The sequence below is a fragment of the Trichosurus vulpecula genome, chromosome 8, assembly GCF_011100635.1.
Source record: "Trichosurus vulpecula isolate mTriVul1 chromosome 8, mTriVul1.pri, whole genome shotgun sequence".
Classification (NCBI taxonomy): Eukaryota; Metazoa; Chordata; class Mammalia; order Diprotodontia; family Phalangeridae; genus Trichosurus; species Trichosurus vulpecula.
The window spans coordinates 81375348-81403157 of NC_050580.1; the positions used below are offsets into that span (position 1 = coordinate 81375348).

Consider the following 27810-nt stretch of genomic DNA (forward strand, 5'->3'; position numbering starts at 1 on the left):
CTCAACCTCTCAACTACTAGCACTTATTGACAATTAGCTTTTATTTAGTAATTATGTACATAATACTCTCTCCCAGCCTGTAATTCGTCTTTTTGCCCTGCATTATAGCAATCTTTCTTTTGTCTACACTTGGTTATATTAATTCTCTTTATGAAAGCCTTCAGTGGCTGCTCACTGCTGCCCATTTTAAAACTCTTCTGTGTGGTATTGAAACATCTCTAAAATTTAACACAACCCTATGTTTCAAACTTTATGTCAATCTCCTTACACACACAATTCTGCCAAAATGAACAATTCAATGAATATTCACCTCCTCCCAAACCCCTAAAATACACATTGTACCATCACACCTTCATGAGTTATCCTAGGTTGCTCTCTATTCCTAGAATGTCTTTGCTTCCCACATTCACCCCATTGTGCTTTAAAGCCTAATTCAAAAGCCACCTATCCAGGAAACCACAACATCCACCTCCCCACCTTGCCCCTACCAGACCTCATAAATCAGTGTTCTTTTACTCTATGATTCTATAACAGTTTAATAAGTATATATAACAAAGAAAATAATGAAAACCTGGTGAAGCATATGTAAAACATTCTGTTCCCTTTCTTTAGCAACAATGTCCTCAGCGATTTCTGTAAGACTATTTATGTCAAACCAGGACTCAAAGCTAGAAGGAGAAAAATAAAATATTAACTCAATCCATTAAATAAATAATTAACATGCCAAGCTAAAAAATGCAATTTTTATATACATTAATTATTTTTTTTGTTTTACTTTAGTCATAAGATACATAATCACCAGGTGATGGAATTTTTTGCAAAAAGCAACAAGATAATCTACTAAAGAGGTTCCTAGATGCAACACCAAAGAAAAAGGTTCTTAAAAGTATATTCTAGTTAATCCGTTACACAATTTACATTTAATTAATTATAATGAGGCAAATATATACAGTAATACAATATAGGTATGCCTTTAAAAAAACAAAAAACCCGAACTTTCAAAAAAGACAAAATTATGGAAGCTTGTTTCTTTAAAAAAAAGCAAGACACTAAGTATTTACATACCTATCTATTTAAAATATAATTCAATTTACAGAAATAGTTATACTACTTCCCAAACATGTAATATTATGTATTACTAGAAAAAAACCAATATAGTTTTGAGTACTGCGGTTTTCAAAAAAATAATCTGTTGTATGTTTCACTAAGCAGGAGAAAAATTATTAATAAATCACATCATGTAGACAATTTCATCTGAATGTTTTCCGAAGTTAATTAGGATGTACACATTTAACGATGCACTCCAAAATCATCTAACTCTTTACTTTTCTACCTTGGATTTATTCATAGCAAAATCATGTAGCCTTCATAATATATACTTGATGGACAGCTTTATAACTACTCACTAATATTTTATTCACTAGCATTAATTTCCCTTGGCTGGAATGTTCCTTATCTATGACTTATCACTCTGAATTCAACCAAACTTGCCTGAAATATATTGGATTTGGATTTTCATGGTATAAAGAACAAAACATAATTTTCCCATGGAAGAAGCTTAAGAGTAAAAAGGGCAAGGGCAGCTAGGTGGCACAGTGAGTAGAGTACTGGCCCTGGAGTCAGGAGGACCTCAGTTCAAATCCAGCTTAAGACACTTGACACACTTAACTAGCTGTGTGACCTTGGGCAAGTCACTAAACCCCAATTGCCCTGACTTCCTCCCTCGATTTAAAAAAAAAAAAAAAAAAAAGCAAAAAGGGCAGAATTCTAATACTGGTCCTGCCACTAACTAGCCATTTGATCAAAAGTGAGTCACTTAACCTCTTAATGCTTGTTTTTTCTTCTCTCAAACAGAGAAACTACCATTTACCTGTTATCAGTCCTAAAACAAGATCACGAATTTTAAAGTGCTTTGTAATTAGGAGTCAGAAAGACCTGAATTCCAAAACTGCCTCAGATATATACTTGTTTAATCCTGGTTAAGTCATTTAACCTTTGTCAAACTAAGTTTCCTAAGCTCTAAAGTGGGGCAAAGAATAACATCTACTTCACAGGATGTGAGGATTGTGAGGATGAAATGAAAAAAAAATGTATGTAAAGTACTTTTCAAACTTTAAAGCACTATATAAATATTATTGTTATAAGTACAACTCATTAGACTACTGGCTCCTGACACACACATTATGGCCTATATAGGTGATAGCTGTTCAATCAGACAGCTGTAACCCAGTTTTTGGTTTTTCTACCTAGTTTTAATAGGGCAATCTATGCCCTGCCAAACATTTGCTACATGACTTACCCTAGTATTTTCTGTAAGATCTCTTCCAGCTTTAAAGCTTGTGATCCTCTAATAAGCTGTAACCAATAATTCTAACCCTTGGACCTTTTATTAAATTCTTAATATGCACAGTGATTCTAAAGAAGGATAACGCATGAGGCTCTTTCTTTGACATTCTGGGTGACCGCAAGAGGGAAGGAAAACAAGCACCTTCTATTTACCAGGCACGCTTTATAAATATTACCTCATTTGAACCTTACGACAAACCTGTGAGGGAGGTGCTATTCTTATCTCTGTTTTACAGTCAAGGAAACTGTGAACAGATATTAAGTGACCATGTACCCAAGGTCACACAGCTAGTGTGTAATGCTGGATCTGAACTCAGGTCTTTTCTGACCTGACCTTGACCATAAAGTTCTTATACTTCAAATTCTGAGGAATAATACACTAGTAACATATTTTTGCCCTAGTCAAATCTTTATAGATACCTTAATACTTTAAAAGCTATCTTTTCTTGATTTCCTTAAGAGTACATTTGTGTCAAAATACACACTACATATAATAAGAATAGCTTGGAAAACTCTTAATATTCAGTTACCCAGAAAGAAACAGGTCAGAGTTATCTGATTTTAAATACTGGTTAGATTTTTTCTAAACAGGGAAAAAAGCAACTATACCAGCCTACCTTTTCAAGTCATCAAAAACATCTGGCAACAAAAAATTTAATAATGACCAGAGCTCTGCTAAATTGTTCTGCAAGGGTGTACCAGTCAACAGAAGCTTGTTGTCGGCATTGAATCGTTTTAATTCCCGGATCAGACGACAATTCATATTCTTAATCCTGTGTCCTTCATCTACTATTAAGTATTTCCAGTAGCAATGCTAGAAAATGAGTTGGAAGAAAAGAATGATATCAAGAGCGTCATGTGAATAAAGTAAATGTTAAGTATGACATTTCCATCCCTAAAGTATTAGAAACTAGTGAGTAAGCATACATGCCCACAGTTCTATACTAAATAAGTATTTAGGGATTTCCCAATACCAATTCAGATCTAGAAGCTAATGTGCAACTTAATTTTCTAAAAGAGAAGATTAAAGGACTCAGGGTTAAGTAACTAGTCCAGAATCACATGGCCAGAGGATATAAAGAGGACTAGACCAGGCCTTCCTAACCATTTTGCCAGTGGTCTCCAAATTTTACCTGGCAACCCTCTATCAGCAAAAATACTCTGCACATGTACCCCAATATACATGTATTTAATCAATCTATAAGCATGTAGAAAGGACTTACTATGTGTCAGTCACCATGTTAAGCACTGAATTTATGTAATATTATATAGTTGAAAGCACTAATAATTACTATGAACTTACACAGAAAATAGAAATTTTAAAAGAATGAGATAAATATTAAATAATATTTGATTCTACATTCGATAGGGAAGCACTGCAATTTATCATGCAGCCAAGTGATTAGTACAGACCCTACACTTCACGAAAATTCTTTTGGCAGCTGTCACAAAATAGTGAAGGGTATAGTTTCAAGTGAGCAAGAAATTAAGGGGAAAAAAAAAAGAAATTATGGAAAAAGGGGCTGAAAAACATAGGAGACAGAAAGAATGATAATGTCCTCCACAGAAACAGGGAAGGTTCAGAAGAGGGCTGGATTTTGAGGAAAGAGAAAAGCAACTTATCGATGCTGGCTCATCCTGTGCTACTCCCACTTTCTAACTGATGAACGGAGAACAATTGTATGCTTAGGAGGTAGAAGCTACTGAAAGGCCATGTCCACTAGCTTAGATGGCAGAGCCCCTGCTGTGGTTACTCAGGAAGAGGAAGCACTAAGGGGAGGGCAGGTAGCTCTTCAGACTGAAATTTGCCTGTTAAAGCTGTTGTGGATGCCTGGGTTGGCTGATTACAGCCTCCCTGAGTGGCCATCTGAAGGGCAATTATGGAAAAAGCAATGTGAGGGAGTGCTGGAGGAGATGGTGACACAGCTGGAATTAGCTATGGTGGAGAGGATGGGATGCATCTTCCTATATGCTCTCACTGGCCTTTTCCCTGGGGTCATTCCAGGCCCCACTGCATTTCACTGTCTCATGTTTCTGTATGAAGGCAGCTCAGTACTGTGGGGAGATCAATGGATGTGAAGTACAAGAACTCTCACTCAAACCCCTCCTCTGCCCTTTCCAGGGTAAGCTTAGGCAAGTTCACTCAACCCCTCTGAACCTCAATCATCTCTTGTATGAAAAGAGAAGGTAGATGAAAAGGCCAGGAAGGTCCTTTCCACTCTATGGTCCTATAGCTTCTTAAAGTCCATTTTAAATCCTTCATCTAAACTTCTGCAAATAATCCTAAAAATACAGCCCCCAAAAACTGAATAATGGCTAACAATCCCCTACCTGGCCTCTCTTTACCTTGCTTATTACCATCTCTAATAATACTTGGGATAAAACCACTATTCAAAATCTCTCTCACATCCTATTTCCAGATAGTAAAACCAAAAATTAAAGAAAGAGCCAACAGCAAGTCCAAGAATAAGAAGCCTCACAGGAACACAGTTAAAAAAAAAAGAAACAAGCTAATACAAAAACACAGTCGAGGGTGGGAAGAAAAGAGAGAGATTACAGTATTCAAGGGAGCAGAAAGTAAGAGAGAGTGAATACTTAGTAGAGAGGGAAAGGATTCACTTTTCCTATTCTCTTGCTTCCTTTTATCACCAAAGAGTATAGCAGCTTCATCACTGTGGGTAATAATTTACAAAAGTAGAAATAAATATGTCAGAAAAGGGGGCCATGAATTAAATGAGAACTCCCTAGAATCTCCTGCCACACTCTTGCTTATGTTTAGCTTTATCCTTAACATTCTGTTCATATGAAGAAGCAGAAAAGGATGGACTTCAAGAGAAGCCTGAATTATATTTAAGTGGGCTGGATAAAGTCAATAAAATAAAAAACGTCATAGAACAGACCTGAAACATATTTAAGTGTCATACCAATGGCTAGTTAGATCACAATACAAATGATGCTAAAAATTCATGATTACAATTCCTAACTTTCAATCTGTTCTATTCTGAGAGACTAAAAGCTTCAATCGTCACAAACGGAGCTGGGCATGTGTTTTAGATGAATTAGGGGGTAGGAAGTGGGTGGGGGGGGGAGGAGAAAGAATCATATAATATCTAGAAAAACAACTCCAAGTCCACAGTCTACTAAAAATCAGTTTTACAAAATACATAGGATAGTATATTACATAGATTATAATAAAAAGGATATTTGGCATTATAGAAAGCTGATTTTTGTACCTGTAGAGCATTTCTGTCTCTCATCGCTATTTCAAAGGATGTAATTACCACAGGATGTATCTGCAATGTCCCTTCACGTTTATGAATTTTTTGTGCCAATTTTCGACGTTCTTGTTGATCTCCATGATACAACATAATTGGAATCTAGGATGATAATATTTATGATAAACTAACAAATTTACATAGATCTGGGGAAAGAAATCGGTCACTCAGAAAAGGGATGTTTAGGGCAGAAAGAGTTCTGTTTTAGACATGCTGAGTTTGAGGTGCCTAAGGGACATTCAGTTTGAAATGCCCAATAGCAATAATACATGCTGAACATAAGGCTACATGCTATATTGTCACTGATAACTTATGCACCTGAAATGTCATTTTAAAAAAGTATCAAACACAAGTGTAAATGGAAAAGGGGGTAGACGATCACATAAAATGAATGAAGTAGTGATACACTGGGACCTTCAAAATACTGGAAAGAGCCAGAAGCAAGCCTAGAGAGTATGTTGGGTAAACCCTCTAATGGAAACTTAAGGAAATACGTAACAAAAATCAGGATGAGAAGCTCTGGAAGAACTATGATTTACAATGGTAGTAGAAGAGTGCACATTAATGAGAACACTGATTCGCCAAAGTGTAAGAAAATAATTCTTACCTGTGGAGTAAATCTTTTGAATTCAGCCATCCAATTAGGAAGTGTAGACAAAGGACCACAAACAAGGAATGGTCCAGGTACTCCTCTTTCAACCATCAATGCAATTGTAGCAATGCATTGAACAGTCTTTCCTAATCCCATTTCATCTGCTAAAATGCCATTAATACCATTTTCCCAAAGCATCTGCATAAACCGAAAAAAAAAAGAAAAAGGAAGCTGTAATTAAATCTGGAAACATCAAATTTGTGCTCTTCACAAGAATTTCATGGTAGCTTTACTTGAAGAAAATATCACTTAAGATTATAAACTCAATACTAAGTTATTTAAATAATCCTGACTTTCTGAATGTTTAGATAATTTCTAGGTCACAAATTCATGACATGATTCCAAAGTGCAAATGAGAAGAATCTCAAAAGATTAGAAAACTTTATAAACTTTAAATCTCTAAAAAGATATTAAAATCTTAAATTGAAAAAATGCTTAAACAATGGTAAGAAATACCCATAAGAAGAAATAACATAATGTAGTAGAAAGAGCAACAGGCTAGTAATTAAGAGGTAATGACTCTAATCCCAGTCCTGCCACTATCCACCTTTTGACCTTAGGCAAATCAACAGCATCTCCGAGACTCAGTTCCCTTTTCTGTAAAATTCAACAATTGGGACTACATATTCTGAAAGGTCCATTCAAGCAGCTGACAGTGTGTGTGCATGGAATTGAGAGGAAAGTAAGAGGATGTTAAGGGTGGTAGCTAAAATGAGCTATTAGGATGGAGACATGATATGAGCACAGCTGCCCAGTCTCATCTGCAAGATCAACTAGCTGATCCCAACCATCCTGATAAACTATTAGATTACACATGATTTCAGCTTTTAGATATGTGGGACTTAACTTGTTTTCGGCAACTCTCTTACAGCCAGAACTTGTAACAATTGGGAAAAGAGACTTCCTACCTGGCCACATCTACAATCCCAGGAACTAAGCTGGAAGTCTTAGATTTTAGAGCTAAAACAGACACTAAGAGTTCATTTAGGCCAAGATGGCAGCTGGAAAGAAGGGACTAGCGTGAGCTCCCTGCCGAGTCCCTCCAAAAACATAAAAAATGGCTCTGAACCAATTCTAGAACTGCAGAACCCACAAAACAGCAGAGGGAAGCAGGGCTCCAGCCCAGGACAGCCTGGATGGTCTCTGGTTAAGGTCTATCCCACACGGAGCTGGGAGCAGAGCGGAGCAGAGCCCAGCGTGAGCGGCAAGGACCAACCAGACCAGGAACCAGGCGGAGCGGGCCCTAGTGCCCTGAATCAGTGAGCTGCGGCAGTTAACAGGCTTCTCAACCCAGAAACACCAAAGACAGCAGAGAAGGTTAGTGGGAAAAGCTGCAGGAATGGAAGGAGTTCACAGTTCCGCCACCGCCCCTGGGGCAGCGGAGGTGGGGCAGCTACAGCTGCTGTTGCTTCTGGCCCCAGGCCCACCTGGTGGGAGGAATTAAGTGGCGGATCAGAGCAGGAGTGCACAGCCTGCTGAAGATCTAAGCCCAGTCCGGGTTGGGGGTTCTTGGGGAAGGAGGAGTGCTGGTGTGGCAGACCTGGCGCATCCCCCCCCAAACGTGGAACATAGAACTCTTTAGTCTACAAGCAGTCATACCCCACTGAAAAACTCAAGGGTCAAGTTAGCTGGTTGGGAATATGGCCAGACAGCGAAAACACACCCAGATTCAGTCTCAGACTTTGGATTCTTTCTTTGGTGACAAAGAAGACCAAAACATACAGCCTAAAGAAGTCAACAAAGTGCAACAGCCTACACCAAAAGTCCCCAAGAAAAACATGAACTGGTCCCAGGCCATGGAAGAGCTCAAAAAGGATTTGGAAAAGCAAGTTAGAGAAGTAGAGGAAAAATTGGGAAGAGAAATGAGAAGGATGCGAGAAAACCATGAAAAACAAGTCAATGACTTGCTAAAGGAGACCCAAAAAAATACTGAAAAATACACTGAAGAAAACAACACCTTAAAAAACAGACTAACTCAAATGGCAAAAGAGCTCCAAAAAGCCAATGAGGACAAAAATGCCTTGAAAGGCAGAATTAGCCAAATGGAAAAGGAAGTCCAACAGACCACTGAAGAAAATACTACCTTAAAAATCAGATTGGAGCAAGTGGAAGCTAGTGACTTCATGAGAAATCAAGATATTATAAAACAGAACCAAAGGAATGAAAAAATGGAAGACGATGTCAAATATCTCACTGGAAAAACCACTGACCTGGAAAACAGATACAGGAGAGATAATTTAAAAATTATTGGACTACCTGAAAGCCATGATCAAAAAAAGAGCCTAGATATCATCTTTCAAGAAATTATTAAGGAGAACTGCCCTGATATTGAAAGAATCCATCGATCGCCTCCTCAAATAGATCCCAAAAAGAAATCTCCTAGGAATATTGTCGCCAAATTCCAGAGCTCCCAGATCAAGGAGAAAATACTGCAAGCAGCCAGAAAGAAACAATTTGAGTATTGTGGAAACCCAATCAGAATAACCCAAGATCTGGCAGCTTCTACATTAAGAGATCGAAGGGCTTGGAATACGATCTTCCGGAGGTCAATGGAGCTAGGATTAAAGCCTAGAATCACCTACCCAGCAAAACTGAGTATCATGCTCCAAGGCAAAATATGGACTTTCAATAAAATAGAGGACTTTCAAGCTTTCTCAGTGAAAAGACCAGAGCTGAATAGAAAATTTGACTTTCAAACACAAGAATCAAGAGAAGCATGAAAAGGTAATCAAGAAAAAGAAACTGCAAGGGACTTACTAAAGTTGAACTGTTTTGTTTACATTCCTACATGGAAAGATGATGTGTATGATTCATGAGACCTCGGTATTAGGGTAGCTGAAGGGAATATCCATGTATATATATGTATAAGTCAATGTGTATGTAAGTATATATGTATGTGTGTATATATATATATATGTATATGTATATATAGATATATATATATATATATAGAGAGAGAGAGAGAGAGAGAGAGAGAGAGAGAGACAGACAGACAGAGAGACAGACAGAGAGAGAGACAGAGAGAGTCCAATCCTATCACTTAGCAAATAAGGAAACTAAAGGTGAAAAATTAGATGGCTTGGTATACCTCAGTTAAGTGGAGAGCCTGAATTTTAACATAGGCCATCCTCTCAACTGTAAATACAATACTCTTTTCATTACAGAATTGTTGTGCTTGAAGAATCTGATCCTAATCTCAGGTTAGTCCCAGTGAAATGGACATCAAATAGTCAGATGCAAGACTGGGAGGAACAAAGATGGCGCTAAGAAACCTGAATTCTTGTCCTAACTGCCTCTAAAGAGCTATGTGACCTGGATAAGTCAATCTCTCTGAGCCTGTTTCTCTATCTGTAAAATAAAAAGTATGGCCTGGATAATCTTCGAGATAAAAATTCTATGATTGCTACCTGATCCAGAAGATTATTACAACAAATTGCCCAACATGGCTATTGATTTTTGAATACACCTTATAAAATAAGAGAAACAGACCCAAATTGAAACTATATGAGGCTTTAATTGAACTCAATGTACCTTTCAGAACCTGTGAAACCTAGGATCTGTCAAGAGGGAGTGTCAAAGAGTGTACTTGAAAATCACCTAGCCAAAAACATAAACTTATAAAATAGTTAAAAATTAGGTGATAAATTAGGTTTCTTCATTTTACAAAAATTCACCACAGACATAATTACAGTGGACAATGAAAAATAAACGCTAAAGTGAACTTTTATTAAAGCAATAATTCCTACCCTAAGCCACTCCATGCCTTCTACTTGGTACCACCGCATTATTCCTCCTGTGAAGTGCTTTGGTTGTTGAAAAGGTACTGCCTGGCCATTACATTTCCTTACTGGGTCTAGAAAGTATTTAGCATTATGCCGAACAACTTGAGATAATCTATCTTTAATCACACTATTTGTATCACTACTTTTCTGAAGATCTTCTACCGAAAGCTGTATAGATGAAGAGCTTTCATCCTGTAAAAGAAAAAAAAAAATCATTAGAAATTCAAGCTCAGAAGACTGACTTCAGTCAAGCTGATAAACTTCCCTAGATCTGTAAACATTCAATTGTACAATATAGTATGGGAAACAGACTAAACCTTTGGTTAAACACTGGAGATGTCTGGACCCCCAAACTTCTCTGGAATGTGATAACGAAACTCTCTAATCCTGTATTCTTTTAGTCATCCTCCCACTCCTAAACAGGCATATAGTCTCTTAAAAACACCTTGTTAGAGTTTTCCCTACTCCTCATTCCAATCCCAACAAAGCCATCTTGCTCTTAGGATACCTTTCCGGGAAGGCTATTTCCTAAACTCCTGAAAAAACTCTTCTCAGTCATGATTCATTATCTTCTGCTGAAAAGAAAACTAAAGATGAGAGACTCTGGCTTTTATAAAGAATTAATTTTCATCTGGCATGCAATTTGAAGAGTGGATGAAATTCTATCAAAGACCTATTATGGGCATTGTATTGTGTTAGACATTAAGGGAAATATCAAATAGAATAAAATATCTATGTTCTCATAGTCTAAATGCTCAACCTTCTTTAAAATAATAACTGACAGTTTGTTACAAAGGACTACCCATTTACCACCACAAGGCTGAACATCTAGCAATTTCCTCTGAACTATATTTGTTGTGCTTACTTAAAATCTTCTAAGGAGAAGTCAACTTGGTTTAGGGCTGAGATAAGAGAAGTAAATGGCTAGAAATTTAGGAATCCAAATGTATCCAAAATATACAAAAAGGGAAAAAATAAAATTATACCTTTTCAGGAAGAGCCAAACCATCAAAGTTAATTCTGTGAAATAAGGGTTCAAGGAAACCTAAAATCTTAATGTAAAAACTACTCACACAGTATATGTAATGTACAGATCTATACCACAAAAATGTACCAGTTATCATATTTACTTACGTAGATTAATCTCACATATATAACCTTAAACCTAAATTCACATACCAAAACATGAATACAAATATACTAAAAGAACATGTGAAGACCAATCAACCAACAAGCACTTTTTATACAAAAAAAAAAAAAAACACAAAAAAACCCACAAGGTAATTTTTTTGGTAAAAGAATAGGAAAAACCACTTGGGGTAAGGGTGTGTCAGTAAGGTCCTCAAAAAGGTGCTGGCATTTGAGATGGGCCTTTAAAGAAGCTGGGGATTCAAAGGACAGGTGAGAGGAGAGTATATTCCAGGTATGGGACAGATGTGGTGTGTAAGAAATACCAAGAAAACCAGCTTGAGTACACTCTAGTATTGAAGAGAGTAATGTATAATGCACAATGAATAATGACTGAAAAGGTCAAAGGCAGGTTGTAAGATGGCACAAAACACATGATGTCAATGGGAGGCAATAAATGAATAGATGATAGGTGAGAGATGACAAGAATGAATTAAGGGAAAAGACTGAGCTTGTATGTGAGAAAGGCAAAAAGAACTGAGCAAGAAGGATTAAGTGCACTCAGCTAGTGCTCAGGGAAACAAATACAGAGTTCAAATTTGGCTTTATTACTATAAATCACTTACCCAACTGTCTTCTTTCTTCTTTTTAGCCACTGACAAAATTTCCTTAAAAATAGAGAAAAAGGTGAAATTAAAAACATTTTCATAAAACATTTTTCATTTATCATGTTAAATCAAACAAAAAAGCATTTTATTAAGCTCCTAGTACATACTGAGTACTGAGATGTAAAAGATATAACACATAGGAAAAAGTGGTAAACAGTAGGGAACTGACTTTAAGTGTTAGAAGAATTCTGAAGCAAAGTACGAAGTATATACTTGAGTTAATGGAGAAGACAGATTTGAATTGGGCTGAACAGGATTGGAGAAAGAAGGCGAATGAGCTAAAGGTTAGACAGGCAGAAATAGAATAGAAAGACACAACAACAACCTGACTAGCTAAATGTCTGATGTGAAAACTACTCACACAGTGTTTCTAAATGCCTAGATCTGGAGATAATGTTTTATGATTTCTTTACCTCTTTTGACATGACTTCTGAAATATTATATTCTTCTTCTCTTCCTCTTTTCTTTTTCATAACTACAAAAAAAAAGATAAGATCATCATCTTGACAAACTCTAAAAGAAAACATAACCTTCAAAAATTAGGACAAAAATATTTACCTGGTTTTTCTTCACTTGTATCAGTTGATTTTTTCCCCTACAGAGTAAATATTTACAATATTAAGTTTTTTCCTAAAATCTAAGCTTAATCTTAAGACAAATGAAGTAACTTCTTCATTTACTTGGAAATCAGAAAAAGTATAGCCAATTACAATTAAAAAACATTAGCTACATGACATACTGGCAACTAAAAAAAATTTTTACATCATTCCTGTGGCTTATAACACCTAGTCAGAAGACTGAAGAAACAGAGATCATATTCAGTATTACAGATTATGCCAATGAGTAAATATTCTTCGTAGTTATGCTCTGTGCCTGTTGGTGAGTAATCCAGGTACTTCAAGACAAATGTCTCCTGCCCATGGAATTTAGGCATTTACACAGGGAACTATTCTTCCCTTATAGATTTTTGGTACTATCCAGCACCTTGTACTTTCTCTATTTCTCTTGGGTAGGTGGGAAGAGGAATAAACATATGTACCACCTTAAAATTTCTGTTGCTCATCCTTATTGAAGAATGTTTTAGAAGTTCAGCAGGAGGAGAGGGGGAAAGATAGAACAGAGGTAGAGAGAACATGACTTCACAATCTCTTTTGAAATCCTCACCCTTAAAAGTAAGGTTTTTCTAAGATAATGGAATTGAGGAACTAGAAATACTTCGCAAGTCCTCTGGGGAACTTGAAAAAAAAAATCAAGGCATGGAAAAAAAGGACAAAAAAGGGAAAGACTGTTTATGAGCATCTACTATATTCACCCAAAATGTAAATTAAATATGGGCAATATGTAGAAAACAGAAACACTGTTACGATAATACAGGAAGAAAAAAAGTTTTAAAGCAATATTACACATTTTACTGAAGCTATTTTCCTATCAACATTAGAATCAGAAACTTCAAGACATAATGTACTGTTTTTAAAAATCTGATTTAGCAGATTACCTTTGAAACTTTTAAAGCTTCCTTCTTCCGCTCCAATTTCTCTTTCCTCTTCTGTTCCTGAGAAGAGATATCTTAGTGTCCTTAAAATATATACATTTAATGACTTCTTGATTTACAGAATCATAATCCTGAAAGGGAGGTACTTTATTTTTTTTTAATTTATTTTTTACTTTTAGTTTACAACACTCGTTTCCACAAGTTTTTGAATTCCAAACTCTCTCTCCCCCTCCCATTCCCCAGGGAGATACTTTAAAGATCATATAGTCCAAACCTTTCATTTTGCAAACAAGGAACCAATAACTTGCTCCAGGTCAAACAGGCAAAGCCAAGAAGCAAAGGCAATTTCTCTGACTTGACATCAACCCAGTATTCTGCCCACCACACCATAATGCTGTTTATTTATTGTTAAGTGTAGGTCTTTGTTCTAGATAAAAGGCCAAGATTCCTATTCCTGAATCCTATTTTTTTTAAAAATAGTATTACTGAACTTTTTACGGTTAAGACTACAGTGAGTTTTGGGGGAGTATATTATATCCTAACACTTATAAATACAATTCCTTTGGCTTGTAACTTACACCAATACAAAGTGAGACTGAGTAGTAGATGTAAAGCATGTCTTTGCATTCAGAATATAAAAAAAAAACCCACACAGATATGTACCTATTTCCTTTATGAAGTTCTCACTCCAGCATGTAGAAGTGACCCTAGATGCTCAAAAGCTTTGCCAAGAGAACACATACATAGGCAGTTGCAACTCAGTCAGAAAGTCCTCAAGTATGGACCCAATGGCAGCATATCTGTCTTATGAAGACTTGTTCAGTTGTTTTCCAGTCATGTGTGACTCTTCATAAACCCCTTTTGGGGTTTTCTTGGCAAAGGATACTGGAGTGGCTTGCATTTCCTTATCAAGCCCATTTTATAGATCAGGGAACTGATGCAAACAGTTAAGTGGTATGCCCAGTCATACAACCAGTAGGGGTCTGAGGCCAAATTTGAGCTTAGGAAGAAAAGACTTGGTACTCTTATCCAGTGTGACATCTAACTTCCCTTATGAAGACTAGCCTGGTTAAATTCAGAGTGACCAGAAAGTTGATGAACAGGTACACTCTGGCCACAGTCAACTCATGAAGATCTAGGTGTCTGGGGCATTGCAATCTATGTCATTCATGAGGGTGAAAATTCTTAAAGGACATGTTTATTTTCAAAATTTTATCTTTAGATTACAAATTACCAATAACTATTTTCAATTCTCACCTCCATTTGTTGCTGTTCCATTTTGGTCAACAAAAATTTGGAGTATATATTGCTTTTTTCAAGTAAATGTTGAAGTCTCTTGTAGCGAATTTCATTAGAATCTCTATCCCAAGACATGCGAGCCTACCAACAAAAGATTTTTTTTCACTTATTATTCCATGTCTTTGTCAAACATAAATTTTTTCTACAGTATACTCTATGAAAATTCAGTCAGTAATATTATGTCTTAATGTTTATATAATGTGAACAAAACAAAGCAATAAAAAAATTATACAAATACAACTTACTTAGATATATCTTAGAACCAGGGTTATAAAAAAATCTAATACCTTATTTAAAACTCAAATTTCTTTAAAAAACTGAGTATTTAAATTAAACTTTTATATTTGTCATTTTGTTATACGGTTTATTATTTGTTATATGCTTTTGGGTAAAAACTCTGACGATATGGTAAAACTCAAGTATATTTTATGGAATAGGAAACAGTTTTTATTACATTAATATAATTAAATACTGGTTTGTTTTTTCACTAAAACATAAAATGAATACTGTACTAGCTTGGTCCTCCAGTGGTAGGTGACCTTGGCTTTTCCTGGATTATGCTAGCAAAATACAAAGGCTGGTAAATGCAACTCCAAGGAACAACTGTTTCAAGTAAGGGTTGGAAGGACTGGATATCAGTCATCTGAAGATTAGCCTAATTAAGTTCAAAAAGGCTTATCACCAGAAGGTGTCAGAAGGAGAGATATTTTTTTCAGGTTAGCAACACATGAAAACCAACTACTAAGGTGTGGAGAGGTTGCAATCTACATGAATAAACATATAAATACTTTGGTCTAAATCATTGTCTGTCCTAATATTTTCTTGTACTGTAGACAACAGTTAACATTATTTAACTTTTCATAAGCCCTGCCTCTGACACTAACTAGTTAAATAACCATAAACAATGACAGGATCAAGGATTCAGAACTGGAAGAGACCTAAGAAGTCATTTAATCCAACTCCTTCATTTTGTAGATGAGGAAACTGAAGCCCAGAAAGGCTGTCACTGTCCAGTCACAGAGGTTCTGATTGTCTCCCCACTACCCCATTTACTGACTGTATTATGCACACTTACAGTATACATCCTTCTGTAAGATTTGTGAAAACACAAAAAACCCACAAAGAACACATAAACCCTGCCCCCTTGTTTACGTATAATCTAGATCAAGGCTGTCCAAGGCCCTCAGTGAGATTTATTCAGCCAGCCTACAAGCATAGAAATTTACATAAACGCTTTAGTTCAGGAAGCCCGGCTCTCACTAAAATGGCAAATCAAAATATGTTGTCTATTGTTTCAATAAAAACCTAAGGTTAGACAGCCCTGCCCTAGATGAAGTCACAAGGCACACATACACAAAAAGGGAAGAATAAATACTTTTGTCAACTAGGTAATAAAGCTAATATAAGCTAGAGTGATCAGGCTCTAAGAGGGAAAAAACAGACTACTGACCATGACTCAATTTGGGCCCAATCCTCCCTTTCCAGCCTCCCCCAACTATATCTCTATATGAACCCTCAACTCTACTCAGATTGATTAAATAATACAACATACTCATCCTTACTTCTAGACCTTCGCTTATAACATATCCCTTCTCCCACTCCCTAATAAGGAAAGACCTTTCCCATTCTATTTCCAATTGAAATATTAACCCATTCCTAAAAATCCAACTAGAGACACTTGGTCTTCAAATACATCATCAGCATTTCTGTATATTATCAACAAAACCCAGCAGGAAAAGAAAAAAAATTCCACTCAAAATAACTACAGAATATATAAAATATAAAAAGGAAACCAAAACCCTTTTCAACAAATACAGTCAAGCAAAATAATTTCCTACACAGTAGTGTAGCTCTTTTTGTTTTTAGTATCAAAGAACTTGAAACTAAGGGGGTATTCCATCACCTGGGGAATAATTAAGTTTATTAATGAAATGGAATATTATTGTAGTAAAACATGACGAAATGGATGATTTCAGAGAAACCTGCAAAAACTTACATGAACTGATACAAACTGAAGCAAATAAAACCAGGAGAACTATTTCTACAACAATGTGAATAAAAACTTAATAAAAAACCTTAAGAATTCTGATCAATGTAATAATGACCATTCACAAGTACTGATGTCGAAGCATGCTGACTGACAGTTGAGATGTGCTTGGATACAAGATGTAGAAGGCCACATACATTTTTATACATGGCCAACGTGGGAATCTGTTTCATCTGATTATATGCATATCTGCTATGGGAGTTTTGTTTTTTTTCCCCAATGAGAATGATGAGAAAGAAAGGGATAGGGCTCCAAAGGGGGAAAAATGAGAAGCCACTAGAAAAAAATCAGTCAAGCAAGATGGTTTTGAAAGTTACACATTTAATTTATCAGATACTTCAAAGGAAAGACAAGCTCTACATAACAGAGATTCATGCTTTCACATACAAGCCCCTCCTTATGTTCTACAACATAAGTGGAAATTCTCATTTTCTTTGGTATTTAAGTTTTTAAAAAAACTACAATGTGCAGACAACTCCCAAAAAAATCTCCCATAAAACATTAAAAAAAAAATAAAGAAGTAATAATTGTAGGAGAAAAGGTTTAGAACTGTTATTTCTTTAGTATAGGGAGCTCTTGGGTAAGGAAATTTCCTCTATTAATGTAGGTGAACACATTCCCTGAAACTTATTATGGTCCTAAGAGAGCTGCCTAGAGCAAAGAGTAAGTTAATTGACTATCCTAGTGTCACATGAGTATATATGTAAGTAAGACTTGAAGGAAGATTGTCCTGGCTCCCAAGCCAGCTATCTATTATATCGGGCTACCTCTCTATAATATTATATAATTTATAAAATACAATTTTGTAATTTAAAAAGCATTCTGAAGTTGAGTTATAGTTAATATCACAAAGAGGCACTAACTGTTAGGTGGATAGCAAAATAGCATGGTGAAAGAGTAGAAAGTATTAACATTTACCAATATAGAGAGGAATGGCGGAATTTTCTATTTCCTTATATTCATCACATACCTGTCATTAGAAAATTAGAATTTCCCTCTCTAATATTCTAAGTTAATTCATGTTGTTTTCTATAGGACCATAGATCTAGAGCCACACAGGCCCTTAGAGCCCATCGCCCATCTGTCCTGACTCTTCATTTTAAAACTGAGGAAACTGGTGACCAAGGCGGTTAGGTACTATTATTCACAGGACTTGAACCAAGTCCTCTAATTCCAAGGCTATCAATCTTTCTACACCACACTATGATGCACCGACATAAGCATTTACTGAGTGCCTAAGTGCCAGGCATTATGCCACATGGTAAGCATAGAAAGACAAAAATTAAAGACTCTCTACTCTCAAAGAGCTCCCATTCAATCCCTAGGAGTCACCCATATATGATACATGCAAAATAAATACAAGGTAATTTGTGTGGGAGAACAACAGAATGGGCAGGGGTTGAGAGACAGAAAAGACTTCCCATCCTCAAAGAAAACAAGGGATTCTAAAAAGCACAGGAAACACAGGAGTAAGTTCTGGGCACAAGGAGACAAGCTTTTCTTCCCAATTAACAATAGCTTTCTTTCAAAGGGAGATGATCCATGAATTCCCAAAGAACCTAAAGGAGTGAATATCCTCCTAGAGCCTCCTTCCTTCTCCTTTCAATTACAAACAAGAGTAAAAAAAGAGTAAAGAATAAGAGTAAAAAAAAAGAATCTATAGAAAGACAAATATTTTTTCCAGGATTAAAAGTATTCTTCTAAATGTGCCACAAAGTATACCCTTAACAAATATTGCCTCGGTAAGTGCAATACTCAACATATCACCACCTTATAAATACTTCAAAGCATTTTCTAGTTAGAATGCAAGGCAGTAAGAATCAAAATGGGAAAGTGAAGTAGTCAACAGTGTGACCCTAGGCAAGTCACTAAACCTGTTAACCTCAGTTTCCTCAAATGAAAAATGGGAAATAATAACAGTATTTACCTCCCAGGGTTGTTCTGAGAATCAATTGAGAGAAAATTTGTAAAATTCGCTTAGCACAGGGCCAGGTACCTTCAATCCACCATATTTTAAAATTGCTGAAGCTGGATTAGTAATTGCACTACATACTACTGGACAGGTAATTATAACACATAATGCACTTAAACAGCATAAATCTAGAGCTAGAATGGACCTTAGAGGCCATCTAGTCCAACTCTCATATATGGGATAACTCAGGCCCAGGGGGCTCAAGTGATTTGTAGTCATTTTGGTAAATGTCAGAGCAAGGATTCAAACCAAAACACAATGCCTCCCTTCAAAGTTATAAGCCATAGTTTATCTCCTTTCCATGTTAGGTAATCATATTAACAAAGGACCATAACACAACTAGGATCCTGTCAGTCAGTCCTAAATACAACCACTTTCAGGTTGAGCAATAAAAAATAGTTAAAGAAAAAAATGACAACTTGGGTAACTGTTTTATATATATAAAATAAGATTCATATAGGAAACAGTTATCATCTCATAAAGATCTCATGATAATCTCTGCATTTCAGTGGATCTGTGATTTCATCAATCTTGCTGCTCTATATATAACAATACATCCAGACCTGGTGCAACGAGCTAGGGATTTTCTACAGATTTCTTAACGCTGCCTGGTTACTAAACAAGCACACAAACTGTCTACTGGTTAACACTTGCTACTTAACTGACCTGCCTCCCCTCCTCTTTTAGTCATATACCTCCCTAATCAGCACGAAAGGTGAATTAATTAACCAAGAAATGTTTGTACATCACCTCAAAGTCATGCCAGTGAACGGACACATCATGTTGGAATTCAGACACTACTCAAAGCTAGAATACAATTTTAAAAGTTAGCAGTTTTATTTGCTGTCAATTAAAATCCTATTTCTATGTCTCTCTGTGGCATTGAAGTGGGCTCTCAAGGCTATGTTAATGGAACGAAACCTGTAGTAGGTAAGCGCTGGTAGAGCTTCATACATAGATGTGATAATTTTTTGGCCACAGCACTCCATGAAAAAGGCAAGAAAGGATTGTAATCTGTATTGCTGGAGGGAGTACCAAGTACTAAATAAATTTCATTTAAGTACATGTTTTCTTATTTAGGATCAGAATATGAATCTAGAACCAGAAGGGATTTCAGAGGCCATCTACCTTCTCTCTCTTATATTAATTTATTTCAAATTGAGACACGAGAAATCAAAATAGGTAGAAATGGTAATAGCTTAGCTTTTTTCAGGTCTGAAATGAACAGGAAGAGGAAGATAAAGACTCTGAATTTAGTGTTTTATGTTCTCATGATCAACAAGTTGAAACATTTATGTAAAGGTGATTGTAAGAAAAGGTTAAAATGTTCAAAGGCATCAGGATGGCTTTGTTTTTTAAGAAAATCCACAAAACTAACAAGTTTTAAAAGAAAATGTACAGAAAGCAGGAGCTGTTACACTTTAAATGCTTTTATAAAAATTTCCAAGTTTTTTATAAAATATAAATTATGTACTGTTGTTCACAGTATTTACACTACTGACATCTAAAGTAAGCTTACTTGAAATAAATTAACGATACCGCCACCAGTGCTCTAAGATACTCAAAATTTCCGAAAAGCAAAAAAAAAAAAAAAAAGTTAAAATATAACTTTCAATGTCGGAAAAAGCTAGGCTGTTTTAAATGTAGGCTCCTTTTTTTTATTTTTAAATTTAGAAGCAGTACTCTGGGACTGTACCTTCTCCAGCATTTTTCGCTCTCTCTCCAGCCCGACCGCTTCCAGTTGTTTTTCCTCTTCCAGCATGGCTGGGGTGATCACCGGGGTGTCGTCCGGCGGCTGATCCATCTCTGCTGCCACAAGCCCTGCGTTCGAGGAAGGGGAGAAATGGCTCTTGAGTTCCACAGGCAGCTACTGCGCTTTCACGCCGGCTGCGGCGCCCCGCGCCCGGACAAGAGACCCCTGCCCAGTCCCCGCAGCTCAGGGCGTCCGTAGAAAAGCTAAGAAAGACTTAGCGGGGGGGGCGGGGGCGAGCCCAGCCGAGTGCAGGGAGGCGCCCCGGCCCCCGCGCCGAGCAGAACCACAAGCCCATCAATCACCGGCAGGGAAGCTTCGTTTTCGCGGGAAACTCAGCGCGGAGCAGGCTTCTCCCCACCCCACCCCCCACCCCACGGGCTCCGCCGACCGCTTCGCTTCCCCCTCAGTCGCCTCTCCCCAGACCCCCAGCTCCCCCGCCCCAGGGCGGAGGGCGCACTCACCGCCGCTCTGGTGCAGGCGCTCGGCAGGCATGGCCAGGGCACACGGGCAAACAAGGAGACAGGCGCCGCCGCACTTCCCCGACGGAACTCCAGAGCAGCCCGCAAACCAGCGCGCCAATTTTCGCCCAACCCCCTGCCGAGTCTCGCGATCCTCGGTCCTCTCACGAGACTGTCTCCGGGAAAACCGCGCGCTTCTTCTTCCCAAGTCCCCGGCCCCTCCTCCTTATCCCCTCCTCATCCCCGCCCCCAGTCTCGCGGGGTTTTCTGTTCTTCCTCCTCGCCCCCTCCCTCGCTGGGTCGGGTGGGCTGCTGTCCCTTTTCAGCTTTAGTTTCGGGTCGGATTGAAGCTTTAGGCCTTTGTGCACGGTCCCAGACGGTCCTGGCCGCCGGGAATTCATTCAAACAGGGAGAGAGAGAAAGAGAGTACAGGGGAAGGCATTTTTATCGGTTCTCTATGAAGCACCTGATGCCTCAAGAGGATGCTCGCTCCGGAGGCAGGGAGTCCTGGTTTGAAATTCTCCCTCAAACCCGTAGCCCGACCTCCCAGCGTCTTCATCTAGAAAATGAAGGGCTTGAAGTCGGTGTCCTCCCAACTGCCAGGCTGCTGCAGGTAGCGTCTATAGTGAGAGCTCAGCGGAGGAGGGAGCGGCAGCCTGAGGACGGGGGAGGAAAGGTCTAAACTAGGAAGAGGAGGGGGCGGCTCTGGGGGAGCGCCGGAGCAAACGGGAAGCTCGCAGGTGCACACACGCCGGGATCTGGGCTCCGACACCCTATTTTACACGTAAAATCGTGAGCGCAAGCTGCGACGCGACTAGGGCCAGGGTGAGCAGTGATTTTTTTTTTCCCCTTAATTTTGGAATCTTGAAAAACATTTTTTCCCCCAGTGAGTACACCACCCTCCCCCCATCTCCCAAGCAAAGCAAACCAACGCTTTAGCTGCGTCTGAAGGTCACGAGCAGGGTCCAGCACCTCCGCCTCATCTCTCCATCACTCTTCTGAAGCCGCGACTGGGCACTGCTGCCTCCGTCCTGAATTCTGTCCGGTAGAAAGGGCTTTTCCCGGGGCCTGAGATCTTTTTGCCAACTCCCCGTCTCCACCCCCCAGTGACTAACTTCCTTCTTGGATTTTTTTTTCCTAGCACTTCGCCTGGCTCTCGCAATCAAAAACATTCATGACGCTCCTGTGATATGCCAGGCACTGTGCCAGGGAGGGGGGATACACAGAAGAAGAAAAAGGCAAAACAATCCCTGCCCTCGAGGAAGACAGTATGTGCACACATCAGTATGTAAAGAATATGTGCGCATGGAATCTAAGGGGTCTTTAGGAGTGCACTAGCCCTCAGAGGGATCATGAAAGGCTTTGGGTAGGAGATGGTACTTGTGCTGTGTTCCCATGCTTGGGGACCCGACAAAGTAAAGGCGGAGCGTCGTTTGTTCCGAACTGCAAGGAGGACGGTATGACTGGACTGCAGAATCCCGTGAGTGAAGTATAATTAGACTGGAAAGTTAGTTCATGGGGCCAGGCTGTAGGAGCTTGAGATGTCAAACACAGAGTTTATATTTGATCCTAGAGGCAGAGAGCCGCTGGAGTTGTGGGAGCAGTAGCACTTTTGTGCAGGGAGACGCGGTCAGATCTGCGCTTCGGGAAAATCGTTACTGCAGTATAGGTGAGAAAATGAGGGGTGAGAGACAAAACAGTGAAGCCCACTAGAACATTTTTGCGATAGTCGGGTAAGAGTTAACGAGAGCCTGAAATAGGGAGCTGACCACATGGATGGACGGAGGCGATGGGTGCAACAAATATGGAAACGGAATGCACAATATTTATCCAGTGACTGGTGATGGTGGGGTGGGAGTGAAGAATTGTGAACAACAGAGGTTGAGAACTTTGGTGATTAGAAGAATGGTAGTGTCCTCAACAGTAACAGGGAAGTTTGGAAGAATTGGGGGGAAAGATGAGTTCTGTACATGCGTTTGAGATAACTAGGGGACACACAGAAATATTTCACACGAAGTTTGTTGATCCTCAGGGGAGACTTCCTCCTTCTCCATTCAGCGGCGGGAGGGGAATAGAGGAGGAGGCGGAAGAATTCGGGGCTGGGGTTTGACAAGCAGTGAGGTAAAATAGGACAAAAGAGCAAAAGAGTAGAGTGGAGAGTTGAACTAGTTACTAGGAATGGAATGAGGGAACTAGTTACTAGGAATGCTCGAGGGAGACCAAATAGGAAGCTCTTGCAATAGTCCAGAAAAGAGGTGGTAAGGGTCTAAAGGAGAATGGTAATGATGGGAGTGAGGAGGCAAGGATGCAGGAGATGTAGAAATAGAAAGGACAAGATCCGGCACGTGAATGAATATGGAGAGTGAGAGAGAAAAAAGAGCCTAAGGACAAAGTTAGTAAGCTTGTCATGGATAATGAATGAGCAGACTAAGATGATTAGGCAGGTAAGACAACCGGGAGAGAGCAATGTCCAGATATGGGTGGTAAACGGAGTGGAAAGCTGAGAAGAGGTCAACATGAGCATCGAGGAAAAGCCACTAGATTTGGCATTTAAGAAGTCACTGCTAACTATGTCGAGGTCAGCAGCCAAACTTCAAAGGATTTAGGGAAGAGTGAAAGGAGACAAAGTATAACAAAATGCTCCTGCAATCATCTGTATTGCAGTCCACTTACGTGTACCCACTCTGTGGCCTTAATAAAATTCAAGTTATCATAATTGTTATGGGCCATATGCTATCTAGAGGTTTACTGATGGATGTGCTATATGTGCTACATATAAACAACAAAAATCTCCTCGGATACTTTATTCCATCTCTAACTTTTGAAAGGAAACTTTTCCTGATCCTCAAATCTCCCACATGCTTGTGCACTTCCTCCTCCCCAAAACTCGCTTAACCTCATATTTAAAGGAAGATCAAAGAAGACTAGATCATTAAATGAATGCTGAGTCAGGAGGCGTGGGTCACTGTCCAGGATCTGCTGTCATTTACTGCCTTTCTGAAACTGATTTTCCTTATTTTTTTAAAATGGGAGTGATAATCCTTGCCTACTTAACAGGGTGATCCCAATAATCAAATTTAAAAGCTATGGAAAAATTTTGAAAATTATATAGAGGATCATATAAATATAATCACTATAATAAAACTTTAAATGTAAGTTGTAAAATGAGAACGCAGACAAAGGTATGTAATCAATTCTTGTCTCTATTTTTACATTTACTATCAATTTTATCATAACATGTTTATTACAAAATTGACTTCCAAATACATTATAATTGTACAAAAATCACTTAATAAAAGCATGAAAGTTTCCATTTTTCTTAATGTCAACAGATGAAAAGGGTTTGCAATGCAGCAAAAAGATGATCTCCTTAAGAATGGTCACAATGAGATAAATTCAGCCTGCAGCATATGGAAAAACCTCACCAAGTGAGATTAATTATGGGAAGACTAGTCTGAATTAATAATTAGAAATGTTATCTTCAAAGAAATGAAATTTTACTTATTTCTAGGACGTGCAGGAAACCTAAAAAAGTATATGAAAGAAGCATTGTTTTTAACAAATAAAGATTTATAATCAGCATATTAAAGCATTACCTAAAGTACCTGTGGGCCCTGCCACTTTGCAATTAAATTACACGTTAAAAAAATGCTTCTAAAAAGCATTCTAAAGTTTCTTCCAAGTAGCCAAACAATTTCTTTAAAGTTTTGTTTAAATTCTCCCTTTCCTCAAAAACTAAATGGCAAATCATTTCTATTCAAATTTTCACAAATACTAATCCAGTGAAGTCCAATTTAATAAGGTTTTACTACATCTGGGAATCTATGACAGCTTTTTATTAAACCCTAGTAATGGCTTGATATGCCATTTATGCCACACAGATACAGCTCTTCCTTATCAAGAGGGTAGATTATCCACCAGCAAATTTAAAATTCCAGACTGATTTCCCTGTACCACAGACTTTAGGGCTGTTTCATTCCTAATTTGTTCTTGTCAGTTGATGTATTCTCTTATGGAATGCAAATTAATTTTAATAGCAACCTTAGCAAGACAAGAAATAGTTAGCTATATTTGTTGCTACAAAAAAAAATTACAATGCAGTGTAACGTTAATTAAAAATGATTTGGGATTACAGTTTTGAAATACACATATTAATGCAGCTATATGGAAAGTGAACTAGAGAAAAGTAACACCAATTCAAAGCTACTGGAAAAGTTGTTAAATTAATCTGAGAGACTAAAAATTTCAGTGCCTTCTTGCTAATGCTGGATCAGAGTTCAGTACCAAACTAATCATTTAAAGGCATTTGATCATGGGCATATACACCAAGAGGATCTGCTATGAATTCAAGAGCAGCATTTTGAGTAAGAATACCTGGCTGTAAACTGGAGGGATGCTGCCTAGTCACAAAAGGAAATGGGAGTAAGAAAATATTATGCTGCCAATTTTTTAAAAAAGTTACTTTGCATAAGTATACAAGCAAAATAATACTATAGTAAACTTCACATTATTATGACATAGTAAAATGGTTTCCATTTAAAAGAAAATTTTAATAAAGTAGCTATCTTACACATTGACATATGAACTGTGTACAAATGGCTCATGGGCAAATACAGTATGCTACTGCAGTTGCCAATACTGCCAGTCCTTTAGGACCAAAGGCCTGGGGCAATGCTAAGCAAGAAAAATTTGGCAAAAAATAGGTCAGTTATTATTTTCCAGCTTCAGTTAATTAATGCAGATAACCCAAAAGTAATGAAGACTCATTTCAAGTAATTACTCTGCTTACAATTTTATTTACATAGGAATTGTTATTAGTGGTCTTTAATGTGTCCCTTGTATTTACATTTTTATATACAAGCTTATGCTTGAAAGGCAAAGAAACTGTACAATAATAAAACAAAATTGGAAGAAATAACTTGGTTCCAACTAAAGAAATGAATACATAAAAATAAAATTTAACTTAGACATGTGGTATTCTCAATATAGTGACCGCCAGGGTTCAATGCTCCTCTATCCTCTATACTGAATATTTTCCATGGCCATGGAATATAACAAAGTAGGTGACTGGGCAAGAAGGAATGACTATAGTCATTCATTTCAGACGCTGAAGTAGCTTTCTTACTGTGATGCAACCCACCCCCCCCCAGACAGACACACACACACACACACATTATTTCACAGAAAGTTTCCTCCCCCAAGCAACCTCCACAGCTCTACTACTAGGAGTAACTATCGACAGGCCCTCCCAAGTCACAGTGCTGGAATGAACAGGGGGATGGCAATAAATGGGCACTCCGGGTTCTATGTTCCTAAAGAGGCAGTCACCACATTGACAAGGATACCAGACCTGTTAGCTTGAAGACTACATATTAACAATATAAATAATTTGCTTAAAGGTAGTTATAAACCAAACTTCAACATGAAAGCATTCTTTAAAATAAGTAGCATGTTATGCAGATACTGCTCTTAACATTCAAATGATTCATTTAGTTCCAAAATTAAAATGTAGTGATAAATTTGATCAAGTCTACCAGTGATTAACATAATCAATACACAAATATCATCAAAGTTTGACTCATTAGAAAAAGTTAATGTTGAATTGTATTACAGCTATCATTCATTTCCATTGATTAAAAAATTAGGTTTTTCATCATCTAGAACACATTTTGCAAGTCATTGACTTGGCTATAAATTAAGGTTTCAAATGTCAAATTTATATTTACAAAATTTTGTTGTTCAACAGTGGAAGGATTTTAAGTACAAAGAATGTCAAGTCTTTGCCAAGCACCATGCTACTTAAAACTGTCAGCATTACATACTAGGGTAGTTTTTTTACTGTGATTAAACAATCACTGTAAAACCTCACTTTAACATTTATGGATTGACTACCAAAGCCAAAATTTCTGCCCATTAAAGTGCAAAGAAAAACTTTTCCTTCCACTATTTTTCCCCATTTTCATAGTGTTTTATGACTTCATGAATAAAATCATTTCTTAGACTAGAAATAGAAAGGCTAACATTCCTCTGTTGTTAAGAATCTCTTAAGGAATGTCCACATAATTGTTCTTCAATAACAAACATAAAATACTACAGAAAAGAAATATCTGAAACCAGTGAAGTACAATCTACCACCAATATCTCCAGTTCCTGAGTTACACATATTTGCCCCAACTGATGAATGAAACTGAATGACATCAGTGACCCAAATAAGTTTAACCCAATGTTTCATAGTCTTAGGCACATAGACGACAAGGAAATTTATTTGGTCCATAGTATTTTCAACTGGTTAAATCTGGAGGTAATATCTGTACTGAGGGGTTTGGTTCAGAAAGTAGTTTAGGGTTCAGACTACTTAACATTGCCCCCCTTTGACCTCCAAAAGTGCCTTTCTGGTAACCATTAAAAAGAAAATAATCATGCCTCAAAATCTTTAAGTACCAACTAAGATTATTTAAAAATTTTATTGCATTAAATTCTTTACCTCAAATTATGGAATATGAACTAGTCACTTTCAATGTTTTTCTTTGTGAAAACTATTTTCCCCACACAATACTTTTTAAAAATAATACTGGCAACAGAATATCCATTTACCTACTTTTGCCACTGAGTGAAAATTCAACATTTGTCCATCTTTCTTGATTCTTCTGGATTTCTCCAATATTTTCTCTAATGTTTTTCACATAGAAAAAAAGTATTTTATTAAATTGTTTTCTACATTTCATAGTCTTTTAATTGTGAAGATTAGCTTTTCAATGCTGGACTATGGTTCTTGTCCCCTTCTTTAATATCCTTCATTACAGATGCAAACACCTGAAAATGATTTGAAATAAAGATTAACTCTTAAACATTCTCTCTGGGAATGCATATTAAACTAATTGGTTTCCAACAGTAACAGACTAATAGCTATTAACTTAAAAACAGAAAGCAGCTTTTTT

General features: G+C 37.5%; 2 protein-coding genes across 2 annotated transcripts in view; both read right to left on the bottom strand.

Moving 5' to 3' along the window:
* HELLS (helicase, lymphoid specific) overlaps positions 1–21046 on the bottom strand; it is a 32690-nt gene extending 11644 nt beyond the window's left edge. The window contains exons 1-12 of the mRNA XM_036736433.1: positions 20876–21046; positions 20358–20482; positions 14601–14723; positions 13347–13403; positions 12410–12446; positions 12265–12326; positions 11810–11851; positions 10020–10247; positions 6229–6411; positions 5580–5723; positions 2964–3160; positions 572–668 (exon numbers count right to left, since the gene is read on the bottom strand). Coding sequence (XP_036592328.1) covers positions 572–668; positions 2964–3160; positions 5580–5723; positions 6229–6411; positions 10020–10247; positions 11810–11851; positions 12265–12326; positions 12410–12446; positions 13347–13403; positions 14601–14723; positions 20358–20482; positions 20876–20906 — 1326 coding nt within the window. The 5' untranslated portion in view covers positions 20907–21046. The remainder of the gene's footprint in view (positions 1–571; positions 669–2963; positions 3161–5579; positions 5724–6228; positions 6412–10019; positions 10248–11809; positions 11852–12264; positions 12327–12409; positions 12447–13346; positions 13404–14600; positions 14724–20357; positions 20483–20875) is intronic.
* Positions 21047–24062: 3016 nt separating this feature from the next.
* TBC1D12 (TBC1 domain family member 12) overlaps positions 24063–27810 on the bottom strand; it is a 131333-nt gene continuing 127585 nt past the window's right edge. Inside the window, exon 13 of the mRNA XM_036735254.1 lies at positions 24063–27685. Within this exon, the coding sequence (XP_036591149.1) occupies positions 27617–27685 (69 nt within the window). The 3' untranslated portion in view covers positions 24063–27616. The remainder of the gene's footprint in view (positions 27686–27810) is intronic.